Genomic DNA, 16,355 nt, shown 5'->3' with positions numbered 1-16,355 from the left:
TGTTGCTAGATGTGAAAAACATTTTTCACTGATGGACCACATGGCTATCTTGTGTAAAGGAGCTACAGAAATAGAACAAAATCCACTTATTAGGCACTTATTAACCAACTAATGTTTACCAACTGCAGTCAGATAGTCAAGGGATTTTTCACAACATGGTAACCCTAAATTTGTTATTCTTAAAATTATTTAACCATTATTAAAGCCATTAGTTACAACTTATAAACCCTTTATAAAGATTGCCTTATTATTACTATTATCATTATTATTTTCAGTTGGAATAAAGAGTTACTCTCCTGTATTATTTTTGGTATTTACATTTTTTACCCACAACATTGTATAACACTTTAGAAAGCCAAAAAGCCATTCAAAATGATGTCTATTTAAATATCTGAAACAGAACCAAATATTAGATTTATAAAAATCTTTATTTAGACGGCAGGTTACTGAGGAAACATGAAGTGACTTAAGGCTGTTTTTGATAAAGAGGGATTCTGAGTGCAGCCTGGGTGTGCTAACTTGCTGCTACACAGCTGAACTGAAGACATGCCATCAGTCTGCAGAATCTCCATTTTGATTTATACAATTTAATCACTTCACTGCTTGTCTGTGTGTTTTTAAAGCGGTGCCTTTTTCTCACTATTAATCATGCATGTTGTTGGTATATGTATGATGTACGTGGGTTGTTTGATCAATGTACATGAATGTATTTTAAAATTGCAATGAAGTATATAAAATGGAAACAATTAATTTGTTGATTTAATGTTTCTTCTTTTTCAAGATGAGATTTAACATGTTTAGCATTTATTGGCATCCATTTACTGTTCTGTGTATGACTGTGAAGTTGGTATTGAATAACAAGCATGCTCAGATGTGGATGTAAATGTAAATCTGGGCCAAATGAGCACTGTGAACTGTGATGCAATCAAATGTTTCTGTTTCAAGGTTGAAGTAAAGATGAGTGTATTAACAAAAACACTTAAAAAATTCAGTATTCCTCACATTCCTTACAGTCCTTACTTCATACTTTCATCACTCCTTACACACGTGTTCTCTTTTCTGTCCCTATTTCCTTCAACAGTTATCCAAAAGTTAAATAATGATAAATCATGTTGACTTGAAGGAATGCTTTTAATATTGCTGCTGCTGTTTTACATTAATGCTGTTCATAAGTTTCAGTTTCTCAGGAATGATTTTGTAAGGATGTAGAGGAGCCTTGCCCATGAAGGCAAACAGGACATGCAAACACTTTCCTTTGAGTTCAGTCAAGTCCCATCTCAGACACAGAAGGCTGACATTCCTAAAGCTGACGTGGAAATGTTTTGTGAGTATACATTTTTGTTTGTAATACTGTTCCTTCATATTAATCAACAAATATATTAATTATCAAACATATCTGCTCAGGACAGGACAACTCAGCGTAAACAACAAGTTTTTGTTTTCTTTTTGTATTTCATTTACAGTTCCGGGATTACTTCCAGATTTAAGTGAAATAATTTGTAAGTGTAAATTTTTTCTAAATTTTTCCTTTGTATTAATTACACATGTATTATTTATCAAATATCTGGACATCGCTGCGTAAATAACATGTTTTTGTTTTCTTTTTGTATTTTAAACAGTTAAGGCCTATTTGGAGACTTATTTGAAATACTTTGTGAGGGGACAATTTTCACTGACAATAATGTTCCTTCATGTTAATCATCAAATATATCAATTATCTAATATATCTGCTCAAGGAAGCTCAGCATGAATAATAAGTTGTTTTTGGTGTCTTTCATTAACAGGTAAGGCTGTCGTTGTAGGCTCAGGTAAATAGTATGTTTTAAACATGTAGTTTTAAATATCAAAATCTCTAAGCTGTATTCTCATCAGAGACAAAGCTTCTTCTGCTATGTTCTTGCCTAGGAGGTGTTGTGACTGTGGCCTTGACTCCTGCTCTTCTAGCCTCCATAGGTTTCACCTCAGGTGGAATACTAGCAGGCTCCATTGCTGCCAAAATTATGTCATTTCTTGCAATTGCTAATGGAGGAGGAATTGCAGCAGGAAGTCTGTTTGCATTCTTGCAGTCATTTGGTAAAATGGATATTTTATTTATTTGCATCCAGTTTGTCATGGTTTGGGGTTTTTCATGTTTGGATTTCCTTTTGATATTTTGGGCAACCCCTTCTTCTTGTGTCTTGGTGTATTTCACTTCCTGTCTCTGTGTTGTGTGTTGCTTGTGTTATTTATCCATCCATTAGGTTTGTTTTTGTCTAAATGGAGAGTGTTAATACTTTAATTGGACATACGTGTTTTAAATGTAATGTAATCAAATGTAATATAATCTCACTGCAGCTGCAGCTGGTATGTCTGCGGGGGTCACTGGAGCTGTGGTCACTGTTGGAGGAACAATGGGATGGCTGCTGTCATCCATTTGTGACCAAAATGAAACCCACTAAAGATTTACAGAACTGTAACTACAGATATGATAAGATTTACTTTATCACTGCACTGTGATAAATCTGATAACCTTAATAAAATTTTGTTTTCATGTGTATGCCACATCCTCAATTTAAACCATCAGTCAAGAAGCGAGAATAATATTGTTATAAGGACATGAATAGTTTACTAATGGTTTACACAGGACCCGTTTCAATCTTGTCATTAGTATTTCAATAAGCCAAGAGGTTGTTTTATAAATGTGGAAGATTGAGGCTGGGTTGTTTTCAGGATGTTCCTTAGCTCTGATGACCATTTAAATGAATCTAAAAACTATGAAGATGATGCTTCTGTGCTCTTGAAATACTTTTATGTTATTATACTGTCCAGTTGTAAACCAAAATAAAATGCATGCAAATAATTATTCTGTTGTTGTTACTGTAGCAATTTCAAACATCTGCTGTACTTTACTTAGAAACATTGGAGCTGTGAGCTAATGAAATTTCTAATTAGCACTAAAGACAAAGTATAGCCTGTGGCTGGTGGGAATAGCATTTATTTGCTAGAAACTAAGCTAAAGGATCACCAAGTTACACTTCATCCTGTGGAAACGTCTTCTCATAACTGCTCTGTTGTGGAATCATTCGGTCCATCTCACAGCAAGTATGACACGAATTAGATCATATTAAACTGTATATAAGAGAAATACTGAAATTACAAATTAAATCAGTGCACTGATTACTAAAATATGCCAGTCTGCCTCACATCTTTCAGCTATTTATTACTTATTTAGTCTTTATTAAACAAGGACCATGCACAAAAACACAAAAATGAGGAGAGATTTTCTGCCAGACTTAGCTAGTTAATTTCCAGCTGCAGTCCTGCAGATTCACACAGAACAATCACCAGACACTAAAAACATTAATTTAAAGGCAACACCATTACATAGGCTCGATAACAGCAATAATTATACATACAAATCTACCAGCTCACATCAACATATAAAGAACAGCACATTCATCCAGTGCAACCATGAAATTACAAAGTCAAAATGACTGGTTGCTCAATATCATTTCTTTGCACCATGGGAAGAAGAATGAAGATTTTATTCTTTTACCCATGCAAGTTTTCAGCTCAGCTGGAAGAATGTTCCAGTGTTTGATGGCCTTAAATGAAAAAGCCAATTGTGCAAAGGCCAACAGCAGTCTGCCACAGTGGGATGTTTTTGTTTGAGTTTAGTGTAGATGGAGAGGTTCTGAAAAAAGCTCTTCAATGGTAAGTGCCTTATCTTAAATGCCAAATGAACCTCTGAATATAGAATGACATTTTCAAAACTTCAGAGGTTCAAAACGTAGAAATCAAAAACCTTTACCAACAGTTACACACAATTATTTTAAATTATTCACTTAAGGGGAGTCAATAGCTAACCTATAGGCCTACATGAGCACAACCCATTTGTAAGGTGGTAAGTCATGAACTGGAGCATCAGCTGAAAATCAGAAAAACTAAAGACTTGCTGAAACAGTTAGTTCATGCTTCATCACACCTGCATTCAGACAAACCTTCATCTTTAACTCACTGAAGAAATACTGTTTTGGCCCTGTAGGTTGTGGTGGCTCTTATCGAGATCAACCTGCTACAATAGCCTTATATAAAAACGAAGGGCACTTCATTACTAGTGACTGACGGCTCTGGCCGTGTACAGATTGTTCAACTGGGTTATATTAATTTCACTTCTACAAAGTATGCACATAATAATGGTATCTGCTGAGATCGATATTCTGCACTTAATTAGCTGGATTTGCAGTGCTCATAAATATAGGTGTTATTTACACTGGTGACGCTGGGGACATGTCACCACCACTTTTTGAAATGACTGATTTTGTCCCATTCATTTTTAAAATAATCGACTCTCCAAGAAAGAGAGCAGAGCTGGATTAGGCCCCGGCAATACTAGGCGTAACTGTGCCTGAGCGCAGATGGCCTGACTGTAGTGTTTGACTGACTTGGAGGAATTGATATTTTATTCCGATTTGATTTATACCAACTGCCTGTGAAACTATCAGACTTCCACCAGCAAGTTCTCCTCTACTAGAATTTACAAGCATCACTTCACATCACGTAACACACCCCTGTGCTGGAACAACAGTATGTTTGGATCTGGATCTTTATCTTCCAGGAGATTCAGCTTCTCTGAGTTAGTGTTCTCTTTCCTTTCTCCTCCCTGTGTAAATGGTGTTGTTGAGCTTTGCTCTTGTGAGTTGTGCAGTCTGTTGTCTTTCTTTCACACAACATGCATTGCATGTCTGTCCATAATGGGAGAGCATTCCTCCTCTGTTGAGGGATTAGGAACTGGAGGGTGGCCAGTGCGATTACAGCACAGACCAGTCCGACTGGTAGCTGGAGAGGTGCCAATTCATCTCCGTGGGAGCACATTCGCTTTGACATCTCTCCATAAATTAATGCACGTGTATAGGTTTTCAATTTCTTTTTGAGGTGTTAAAGATGTAAGATTTGTATTACATTTGTATGGCGCCACTCATATTAAACAAAAATGCTACGGAAACAGAAATGGTAAATGAATGCTATTCCAAAGTGTGTGCGCGGGCCCAACCCAGTCAAAAGTCTGGACAAACCACATATTTAAAGTTATTTCTACGTAACTGAAATGTGCAATCAGAGAAGGGCTGAAAATGATTGTTGATTCTTTCACCACAGTGCGATTTTGTCTGAAATGATTTGTATAACAAGAAAGAATTCTCCATTTCCACTTTCTTCTCTCCATGCAGAGCAAGGGCCAGAGCAAGTAGGCCTACCCTACTTTTTGTGACATTTTTACATTCAGTAGAATTAGGTAGCCTACTTGCAGCACATCAGCTCCACGGATATTACACTACCGTTCAAAAGTTTGGGGTCACTTAGAAATGTCCTTTTTGAAAGAAAAGCACTGTTTTCTTCAATTTAGATAACATTGAATTAATCAGAAATACAGTCTAGACATTGTTAATGTGGTAAATGACTATTCTAGCTGGAAACGGCTGATTTTTAATGGAATATTTACATAGGTGTACAGAGGCCCATTTCCAGCAACCATCACTCCTATGTTCTAATGGTACATTGTGTTAGCTAATCGTGTTAAAAGGCTAATTGATGATTACAAAACCCTTGTGCTTATGTTAGCACAGCTGAAAACTGTTCTACTGATTAGAGAAGCTATAAAACTGTCCATCCTCTGAGCTAGTTGAGTATCCGGAGTATCAGCATTTGTGGGTTTGATTATACTCTCAAAATGGCCAGAAAAAGAGAACTTTCTTCTGAAACTCGACAGTCTATTCTTGTTCTGTGAAATTAAGGCTATTCCATGTGAGAAATTGCCAAGACACTGAAGATTTCCTACAACGGTGTGTACTACTCCCATCAGAGAACAGCACAAACAGGCTCTAACCAGAATAGAAAGAGAAGTGGGAGCCCGAGTGCAAACTAAGCAAGAGAACAAGTACATTAGAGTCACTAGTTTGAGAAATAGACGCCTCACAGGTCCTCAACTGGCAGCTTCATTAAATGGTACCCGCAAAACGCCCGTCTCAACGACCATAGTGAAGAGGCGACTCCGAGATGCTGGAAAAGAAAAAGCCATTTCACAGATATTAGACAGAGGAAGATTGGAAAAAAGCGTTATGGACAGACAAATCTAAGTTTGAGGTGTTTGGATCACACAGAAGAACATTTATCAGACACGGAACAAGTGAACAGATGCTGGAGGAGTGCCTGACGCCATCTGTCAAGCATGGTGGAGGTAATGTGATGGTCTGGGGCTGCTTTGGTGCTGGTAAAGAGGGATATTTGTTCATGGTAAAAGGGATTTTGAATAAGGAAGGCTATCACTCCATATTCCAACGCCATGCCATACCCTGTGGACAGCGCTTGATTGGAGCCAATTTCCTTCTACAACAGGACAATGACCCAAAGCACACCTCCAAACTATGCAAGAACTATTTAGGGAAGAAGCAGTCAGCTGGTATTCCGTCTGTAATGGAGTGGCCAGCACAGTCACCAGATCTGACCCTATTGAGCTGTTGTGGGAGCAGCTTGACCGTATGGTATGTAAGAAGTGCCCATCAAGTCAATCCAACTTGCGGGAGGTGCTTCAGGAAGCGTGGGGTGAAATTTCTTCAGATTACCTCAACAAATTGACAGCTAGAATGCCAAAGGTCTGCAAGGCTGTAATTGCTGTAAATGGAGGATTCTTTGACGAAAGCAAAGTTTGAAGGACAAAATTATTATTTCAAATAAAAATGAGTATTTCTAACCTCGTCAATGTCTTGACTATATTTTCAATTCATTTTGCAATTCATTTGATGAATAAAAGTGTTAGTTTTCGTGGAAAACAAGAAATTGTCTGGGTGACCCCAAACTTTTGAACGGTAATGTATGTATCATAGCAACCAAAGCGCCTCAGCCGAAAAAAACGCAGCGCCTCCAAAGCGCACCCTAGCGCTCCAAGCTAGGTGTTTTCAGAAGAGCAGCTGGCGTTTTCAGCTGGTAAAAAATGCTTTGGTGGACACAAGCCCTTAACTATTCATCCCTCACCCCTCAATCCTCCCTCTTTGCAGGTGTGGTCTTTGTTAGTGAATCAATATTATAATTATCTCTAATAATCTCAGTGTTTTTGTGACAACTTTACTGTGGTCAGAAATAATGAACACTTTCATTCATTTAGGCTACTCTCTGTCCTTTCAGGTGGACATTATGAGGAATGGAAATATTTACAGACGACACACTGACCCAGTATCTTTCACAGGTTTTAGATTTATTGCAAAATGAATAATCAAAGCTTACTTGCCAACCCTCCAGATTTTCACATAAGACTCCTGTTTTTCATTGACCTCTCCCGGTTTCCTCCCGGGGTCACAGCCAGGTCTCTTGATCTATGACAAATGTTCACAACTTCGTGCCCTTTTCATTGCCTACATTACTGTTTTTGGCAATGTACAGCACCTACAGAATACAGAGTGCTCACAACCCACCCCTCCCACAGCCACTGCCTATTTTGGAGGTCTCAAGGTTGGGAATTATGAACAAATATGCTGTTTAGTAAGTCAATTAATATATTTTGCAATTGCCTCCTTCATTCAGCAAAAGTGAAAATATTTTTATTCATCTTGTTAATGATTTTCATCAGAAGAAGTTAGCCAGCCATCCATTCCACTGCTGCTCCAACTGCTGCTCCAGCACCGGCCACAGCTGCAGTGGCAGCTCCCGACAGACCAGCTGCACCTACGGCAAGATTACACAGGTTTTTAATCAAGGTATCTGCAACATGATTTTACTCTTGTGAGGGGAAGGTCTGCTGTGACCATCTTGCACCGAGGCTGTAATGCATGAAACTGTAATGTTCGTAATGAAAGTAGATATGAGCAGTGGAGAACAGAAATGTTAACTGAATGCTATTTTGACGTGTGTGTGTGCGTGCTCACGCGAATGTAGGCTACTTCATGCCACCCCTGAACAAGTCAGTGCCCCACCTGTGCCACCCTAGTTAAAATTGTCTGGAAACGCCACTGCACAGCAGAAAGAGGTGCAAAAAGGAGGATCGGTTGCTCAACAATGTAAAGCTTCCATTAAGTTTCCCCTTGACTGGCGAATTGGAAAATTCAGTGTCACAATACTACAACTTAAAAATAAACTTTTAAAATAAGTAAGGGTGTTTAGGCTACCTGCTGCCTGTAAAGCAGCCACGGTGCTTCCTGCAGCCACTCCTCCTCCGTTAACGACTGCAGCAGCAGACATCATGCTGGCAGCGTAGGAGCCTGCTGCTATTCCAGCCGAGGTGAAACCTACACCGGTCAGAACAACAGGAGCTGCGACCACCGCAACTACTGCACAGGGACAAGTGTTAATTTGTTAGGCCACTGAATCGCTAATGACAGCCTAACATTCGGTTTAGTTTTACATTTGACTTTTGTTCATTTAAGTGTATTAAAAGTAAACACAGGTGATCCATAAACGTTTTCCTCACCTGCTCCTGCTCCCATGGCGAGTGCAGAGGCTGAAAAAAGATACAAACGCATAACAGAAATCTACATTTATAGCTAATCTGACGTAAACATGGACATTTGCTATGGTTAATATCATTATTAGCCTACGATTTTATAAAGATATAAAACATAGGCTACAAGGAAAAAGTAGAAGTAGTCTACTTTTAAGGACCTGTATGTGAATCGTCCAAAAAAAAAAAAAACTCACCAAGATCCATTGCTGTTCTTCTCCGTTATGATGACGACTGAACTCTGCTGGGTTTATATAGCTGTTAGGTTTCGTTTCTTCATAAATTCATCGGCCTGTCTGAACAAAAGAGGGCGTCACAGAGCCCTTGTCCCCATGTAACCCATAACATTTCTGAGGTGGTAGGCTAAGCCATGAGTATAACTGGAACATCAGAAGAAAAACAGAAAAACTCAACTGTTGTTGAAACAGTTTAGTTATGACTGCTGCTTCAAACCTGCATTCAGGACAAACTGAAGTTCGGACCCTGTAGGTTGTGGTGGCTCTTATCAAGATCAACCTTATTACTATATTTAAGTATTTGCACTTAAGTGATCATCATAGTGTTATATTATAGTGTAGGTCTGTATGCAGGATATAATTAATTGCAGTAAAAGGTAGAAACTGAATAAAATCTGCAAATTTGACTCAAGATTGGATTCAAGGCTGTCTGGTGGCCATACATCATCCTCTCATTTAAATTAGATATTATTTTTATTTTGTAGATTGCCCTCTTCAATTTATTGAAATTTGCAGAATATATAGTATTCTGTTTCTAAACATTGGCAGAGTCATAGGTGGTGACATGTCCCCACCACTTTTTGAAATGGCTGATTTTGTCCCCGTCACTTTTTAAAGCACTTGCTAAAAGTTTTCTGAAAATTAGCTTGCAACAAGAAATGTTAATTAACAAATAAAAATTATATGAGAAAGGTTTACTTGCACAATAGGAAAACATGAAATGTAATGTAAATATAGAAGAAACAGATCTGCCTTGTCCAAAAAAGTAACTTATGCTAAAAAAAAAAACAAGCTACTGATTACTGCATTATATTTGATATTTTTTATTCTGAATCCACCTGAATTTTGTTTTACTTCATATAAGTAAAGACATTTCCACCATAAATTGGTGCAGCCATGTCTCCAGAATGCAGTAAATGAAGGGGTTAATGCTCAAAATCTTCTGGGGGAGGATTGCCATGAATGAATATTTTTGCCTTGTTCTCATAACTCTAATGTATTACTGCGTCTCGTGGACTAAGTGTTTTGTCACACCCCTGATCTGAGCCCTAAAATGTCCCCACCACTTTTCAACACAAAGTGACACCCTTCGGCCATATGAAAAGTATCAGTGGCAGCAAAACCTCCTCAGTTGAAAGTCCCTTCATGCTCTGTCTGGGTGATAATAAAAGCTCATATTCTGTTTACAGAAAGTTGCAGACAACATCTTTGCTGTTCAAGTTGTCAGGTTAATATATCCAATGATGAATGATGATGTGGAAGAACTTAAATCTCAGTTTCGTGATCTCCTGACTTTTCCTCTAGCACCACCATGAGAATGACAATTCATCTCACTTTAAAGAGGTGGTATTATGCTCATTTTCAGGTTCAAAATCTTATTTAGGGGTTGTACCAGTACTGGTTTACATGGTTTAATTTTCAAAAAACACCATATTTTTCTCATACACAGTCATGCACATTGCTGCAGCTCCTCTTTTGTGTTGTAAGCTCCGCTCTTGAGCTGCAGAGTGACGCATCTTACTTGTACAAAATCTTTGTTGGGAGTTGCACATGCACAGTTCCCAGGTAAGGACTACTAGCCAATCAGAAACAGAGAAGGGCGGGTCGTAAGAAACAAGGTAGTGTGATCCAATGAAGGTTAAAGTCAAGGGCAACTGGACTTGGTTGAAGATACCAGAAAACGTTTAGTCCCTCATCCACGGGACTTCTTCAGTTCTGACAGACTGGTAGGAAACTCAGCTATTTAACCTCAGTGGAGTCGTTTGCCAGGATTCTCAATACTGCTGGTTGGTTAGTGATAACTATGACCTGGATGACTGAGAATCTTCACAGACAAGGTAGTGTGATCCAAATGAAAGCCGCTTCAGACAGCGACTGTATGTAGCAGATGGTATAAGTTACTCACAAGTCCACAACCAGACAACATCATTGTTCCACATCTTACCATCAGGACATAATGTTCAATTCGACACACATACCAGCGATCCACACAGCTTTCTCTTTTATAAGTTAAAATGTTTCAACATTACTCAGAATGTAAAGACAGATAAGCGGTATGAAAACCTACAGTTGTGTTTTCCTCTGCCGTTGTTGCTGCAGCGGTCAGTGTGACGGCGGGAACAGAGGGCTCTGTGAGCGGGCGGCTGGCCGGCCTCACACACTCCTCCCGCGGGTTGGCACAGGCTTCCCCCGCAGCCCCCGAAAATATTCAAGCACATTTTTGTTCCGCCGTCACTTCTCGTAAAACTGTCAATGTTCGAAATCTACACAGCTGATTTCTCACCTCAAAACTTCTCAGAAGTGGATTTAGTGATAAAATTACATACGAAAACTGTAAAATATAAAACTTTCTGTTGCTGGCCTCTGTCTGGTGCACGCAATGATGATGCAGTGAATAGTGACGATGCTCTCTGACCAATCAGCAGTCTGTCGTGTTTTCACGTTACATTTTAGTATCCCAGAGCCCGCTTGGAACCTCGACAGAGGTGAGGTGATACGAAAAAAAGTACTTGGAAGCAGCTACAGGTACAACATTTCTACAATGGAAAACCAAACAAAGGTGAGTCGAGCCAAAGGGCCTCCGCTCAGACTAGCTTGGTTTGAGGGCGTGCCTGACCCCCGCTAGCCACTTGGCAAGCTTTATGAGCGTTTTCATTGTGACATCACAAGTAAAGGAAGTGAAGGGCTGGACTACAAATGAGTTGTTTTCAAGCGGTTCAGAGCAGAGCTTTCTGTGGGAGATGGGAACTCCCTTTGGGCTGGACTTTGGGCTTTTTCACTTTGAAAACCTGTTACATGCACACAAAAGATATATAACTCAATAAACGAGAGGGGAAAAGCCAAAAAGCATAATACCACCTCTTTAATTTAAAAGCCACCTGAAGTCTTGACCTGACCAGAGTCTGTGGAAAGGAAAAGAATTCTCAAGCTTGACAGCGTCAGCAGCACAACATATGGGAAGAGGTAACATAGGCTATTTGGCTACACAATAAATAATAATCACAATATTCCTAGATAATGAAGATCAGAATGTATCACAATGCCACCTGCAAGAATTGGAAATTAAGAGGCAAAATTTAGGAGCTTGTTTTGGTGGACAAGAAAATGGAGCGCCTCCAAGAGGACAGAGACTGAAACAGACAGAGAGTAGGGTGAGATGGGTTACTTACCAGTCAACCAGTGAACACTTCTATTAATTTACTCACTCAGTCTTTTCAGGTGGATATTATGAGGAATAGAGATATTTACAGACGACACAGTATGTTTCACTTGTTTTAAAGATTTAATGCATGCATACTGGGGTGGCAGTGGCACAATGGACTATGCCTTTGGTGTGAGAGACCCGTGTTCAATCCCCCACTGTGACCCATCCACCGTTGTTAACCCCTAGTTGCTCCAGAGGTGTGCGACCTCTGACATGTATAACAATTGTAAGTCGCTTTGGATAAAAGCGTCAGCTAAATGAAATAAATATATTTCATATAATCATTTATTCTTTGATATTTTGGTGAAGAAGCTAGCCACCCATCCCGCTGCTGCTCCAACTGCTGCTTCAGCACTGGCCACAGCTGCAGTGGCAATTCCTGACAGACCAGCAGCACCTACAGCAACATTACACAGGTTTTTAATCAAGGTATCAAGTCACAGAGACGCTGAGAAAGCTTTGTTCTCAAGCCAACAAGCTAATTCAGTAGTACTTTTGTCATCACCAGGGCTGGATTGGTAATCTGGTTTACCGGGCAAATGCCTGGTGGGCCGACACACCTTTAGAGTTGTAACTAAATTATTTATTTATATAACTGTTAACTTTATATATATAACTAAAAACGGGCCAACAACCGGCTCATAAAGCATGGACAGCGGCCCATTGGGTGATTTTCTATACTGGCTGTAGAAGGTTTGATACTCTGAATAAAAGAGGCTGGAGGCCCCATCACATCTCTTACTAGCCCCCACCCCCTCTGCTCTGTGTTCCTTGCATTATGCCCCCCCCAAAAGAAATTCTTCAGACTGAGGCCGCAAATGTGTGAAAACAACCATGTGTTAGCTACCGGGGCTGCAGTAGCTTCAACATCAGCTGTAGTACCCTGAATAGAGCAAGCACAGACACTTGAAGGAGTAAAGGAGAGCTGTGGCCGCTGACAGGCAGAGGAGGAGGCTGTGTTAGTGAGTGACAGGGCTGAGTGAGAGAGAGAGCAGGAGGAGAGCGGAGGTGAAGCGGTAAGCATGAGTAGCTCAACCTGTAGGGATGGAGGCTCATTTACACTGGGGATGGGGAAATGTAGGCTAGGGTACATGTCACCATGTGTCATGGGGCATTAGCCCCGAATGTTTTGACAGTAGCCCTGAATGTAACTCAACAACAACATAAAAATAACGGGAACCCCCACCGTTACTGCCTGCCTGAGAGAGAGAGAGAGCCTCAGGACCAGCTGGTCTCTGTAAAAGTCCTGAATGGAGCGCAGGTTGGCACCGATGATGGACATGCAGAGCACAGACTGGATGATGGCTGTGTAGAAGTGGATCAGCAGCTCCTTAGGCAGATTGAGCTGCCTGAGCTGGCACAGGAAGTACATCCTCTGCTGGACCTTCTTGATGATGGTGTCTGAGTTGGGCTCCCACTTTAGGTCCTGGGAAATAGTGGATCCCAGAAACCTGAAGGATTCCACAGCAGACACAGGGCTGTTGAGTATGGTGATGGGGGCCAGAGTGGGGGGCCTCCTCCTGAAATCCACATGTCATCTCCACAGTTTTGAGTGAGTTAAGCATTGGGGCCAGGAGCCCTCCTGATCTTCTGTCCGTAAAGAGGTGGCTCACATCGTCTACACAGATCATGAGTGCAGGTGAGGGGTCGGAGAGGGGGGGTGACAGCGTGGCAGTGGGGGAAGGTGACTGTGGGCTTCTCAAACCTACAGTAAAATCCATTCATGCTGAAAAGTGGTGCAGTGATACACTTACATTTACATTTACATTTACTCATTTGGCAGACGCTTGTTATTGTGCAAATAAACCTTTTCTCAAAGCACTCTCACATAACATTTCTTGTTGTAAGCTATTTATCAGAACCATTTTAACAAACATTTTTAAAGTGGTGGGGACATGTCACCTATGAAAAAGACTTAGACTTAGACCTTAGTCTGTCATCTTGTATTTACCAGCACAGCTAATGTTAACTTGGCAATTACCCAAATGTTAAAAATGATCTAAATAGAAAGCTGACTGTCTGCAGCCTTAAAATTTGGCACATTGCTAGCTGAGACAAATCAGCTGCTCCTCCTACCAGGTAACATTACTTACATGATAAGACGTGAATAACAGCAGAGGGGAGGAGGAATGATACAGACTGAGTTTTTATTCTTTCTAAACGTCACTCAGTATTATGATGTAAACATTAATGTTGCTGCTCTAGAAACAGCATTTAGCTGGATTTAAAATATAAAATTCTAATCCTATCAATAATTTTAAAACCAGGCAGTTAATATGCACACTTCAATATGTCTATTTATTGCAAGTCATGTCATCTCAATATATGTTATCGCACATTAAATATTTTCTGGTCTTACCAAATATCCATCACTAAATAATGTATCGATAGTGGGATCGTTAAGCAGTCTCAAAATCGAAGCCATGAAGACGTGTCAGCAGCGCCACGTCTGGCTGTTCTGCTACCTCACCCCCTCCATCTACACTGACACACACAGATCCCAATCTGAATGTTTCTATCTCGGTTCAGTTCCTAGATGAGACGCTGCGGAGCGTTTAGCTGCTCGACATGATTGTAGCTTTCATCGCTCCACACAGAGCGATCAGGACTCCCCTCTGCAGAACCTTCAGTCTGGTTCTGATCCAGGTTGTGTTCAGTAAGCAGGTCTCTCTGTGTTGGAGCTGCAGGAGCTGATGTGTCACATGGTGATGGGGAGCCTGGTGATGTTCAGGAAGGACTCTGTGCTCAACATCCTCAGTGAGACACTCTCAGAGGACACCTGTCCTCACGTCTTCCACTTGTCCTCACATTGTCTTCTTCTTCCTGTGTCCACCTCTCCTTGCATCTTCTTTGTGTGTCCACAGTTTAGTCTCTAGACTGGGAGAACTCCCCCTGGAGACCATCATCCCCATCCTGCAGCATCTTAAATATAAAGGTGAGTGGAGGACAGTCTGATTAGTCCTCTGACTCCTTTGTCTGTGTTCCTAGAACACCTGAAGTCCTTTCTGCTGCTGCTGCTCCGCAGAGAGAAGTACGACAGGAACACACCTGGACACTCGTCTTAGAGACTCCTGGGTCCCCATTAACATCTCTGTCTGTGTGTCCCAGGCCCAGAGATGAGATGGTGAAGATGGTCCTGAGTCGTCCCTGTCACCCCGAGGACCAGTTCACCACCAGCATCCTGAGACACTGAACGTCCAATCACGACAACACGCTGGGAGATCAAAAACAGCCAACCCCGCAAGAGACAGAGGTGAGGACAGGCCGAGATGGACAGAGGTGAGGACAGACGGATGAGATCAGAGGTGAAGACTGACAAGTGAGGACGGTCTTTCGGTACCTGTTGAACAGTGGTTGTGTCTCCGTCCTCAGTCTTCACAGTTCCAGCAGTAAACTGGCTCAGCTCACCCCGGGACAGATCCTGGAGCTCATGGACAACCTGAGGCTGAGCCTGAGCAACACAAAGAACAGCTGTCAGTACACACAGGTTTATTCATCACTTCAGGAGGTATTGATAGCTGATAGCTGATTGTGTCTCTCTGCCAGTCTTCACTCAGACCCCGATCCTTCAGGCCATGCAGCACGTTCAGGCCAGCACGTTCCACAAGATGAGGCAGGCACTCACACTCACACTCACTCACTCAGGGTGACATCACTGCGGCGGCTGATGATATCACTTCCTCCTCCTGCAGGAGTACAAAGACTCCCAGACCAAGCCTCCCAAGTCCCGCTGTAAGGCTCCGGCCTCCTCCCCTCGCTCCCGGAAAGGAGCGGCTCCGTCCACCAACAACGAGGAGGAGAGCGCCTCTAGCAGCGCCTCGGTACGTAGGCCCACCTCCACATGCTCCTCTGTGTAAGGACAACCTGAATCTGCGTCTTGTTCTTTGATTGGTCTATTTCAAAACCACAATGGAAAATTTGATATTTAATGTGTCTGATTTGTGTCTTCACCAAGCAGGAACCTCCAGTAAAGCCTCAAATCTGCATTGCTGCAACAGCCAGCATTGGGGTGACTCCACTGGATCATATATGGTCTCAGTTGCTAGTTTCAAGTGTTCTTCAACACAGCATGATGTTCATTTAGTAAGTTATTGTCCCATTTAGAGGAAAATAGACAAGAAAGCAGGGGAGGCTTTAGGGCGGGGCTACTTTGTGATTGACAATCGCTATGTGTGACCCAAATATGGTACCCCATGGATGTTCAGTCTGTGTTCAGGACGGAGCTGAAGACCTCTTTTCTCTCAGCTGGACAGGTAGGCTGGAATAAAATACAGCTGCTCGCTATTTTCTATAAATTTAACTAAAAGATGTTCTGTTAGCTTCCTGCTCAGCTTCCAGTCTGAAGAGGAGATGTTTGTTAACCTGCTTCACTTCTCCAGCCATTTGGGAACAGACTTTTGTTGGTCTGGAGAAGCTGAAGCATTTATTACATGACACACCGATACCG

General features: G+C 41.3%; 1 protein-coding gene and 1 long non-coding RNA gene across 4 annotated transcripts; one reads left to right on the top strand and one right to left on the bottom strand.

Moving 5' to 3' along the window:
• Positions 1-1,639: 1,639 nt before the first annotated feature.
• On the top strand, positions 1,640-2,640 carry LOC119903751. Its single transcript, XR_005444616.1, has 3 exons — positions 1,640-1,808; positions 1,906-2,073; positions 2,335-2,640. It is a non-coding gene; the product is annotated as an uncharacterized LOC119903751 (long non-coding RNA).
• A 4,567-nt stretch (positions 2,641-7,207) lies between these two features.
• LOC119903536 (interferon alpha-inducible protein 27-like protein 2A) lies at positions 7,208-8,783 on the bottom strand. 3 transcript variants are annotated; one of them, XM_038719793.1, is made up of 4 exons: positions 8,665-8,783; positions 8,438-8,467; positions 8,136-8,297; positions 7,208-7,695 (listed from the first exon to the last, which is right to left on the bottom strand). In XM_038719793.1, exons 1-4 carry the CDS (start codon positions 8,672-8,674, stop codon positions 7,607-7,609), a joined length of 291 nt encoding a protein of 96 aa, XP_038575721.1. In that variant the 5' UTR covers positions 8,675-8,783; the 3' UTR covers positions 7,208-7,606. The 3 variants fall into 3 exon arrangements, with proteins under 3 accessions (XP_038575721.1, XP_038575722.1, XP_038575723.1); XM_038719794.1 differs by having other exon boundaries at positions 8,136-8,294; positions 8,665-8,730; XM_038719795.1 differs by lacking the exon at positions 8,438-8,467 and having other exon boundaries at positions 8,665-8,769.
• Between the last annotated feature and the right edge of the window lie 7,572 nt (positions 8,784-16,355).

This window comes from Micropterus salmoides, unplaced genomic scaffold, assembly GCF_014851395.1.
Source record: "Micropterus salmoides isolate LMB-PRFRI ecotype aquatic unplaced genomic scaffold, ASM1485139v1 Ms_hic_scaffold_15, whole genome shotgun sequence".
NCBI lineage: Eukaryota > Metazoa > Chordata > Actinopteri > Centrarchiformes > Centrarchidae > Micropterus > Micropterus salmoides.
Note: the sequence above shows the minus strand (reverse complement) of the source record. Positions and strands in the feature narration are given on the sequence as shown.

Coding starts and splice junctions, on each gene's coding strand:
- LOC119903536 (XM_038719793.1), bottom strand. Junction 8,298..8,437: donor CGCCATGGGAGCAGGAGCAG/GTGAGGAAAACG, acceptor GTCCCTGTGCAG/TAGTTGCGGTGGTCGCAGCT. Junction 7,696..8,135: donor GGCTGCTTTACAGGCAGCAG/GTAGCCTAAACA, acceptor ATCTTGCCGTAG/GTGCAGCTGGTCTGTCGGGA.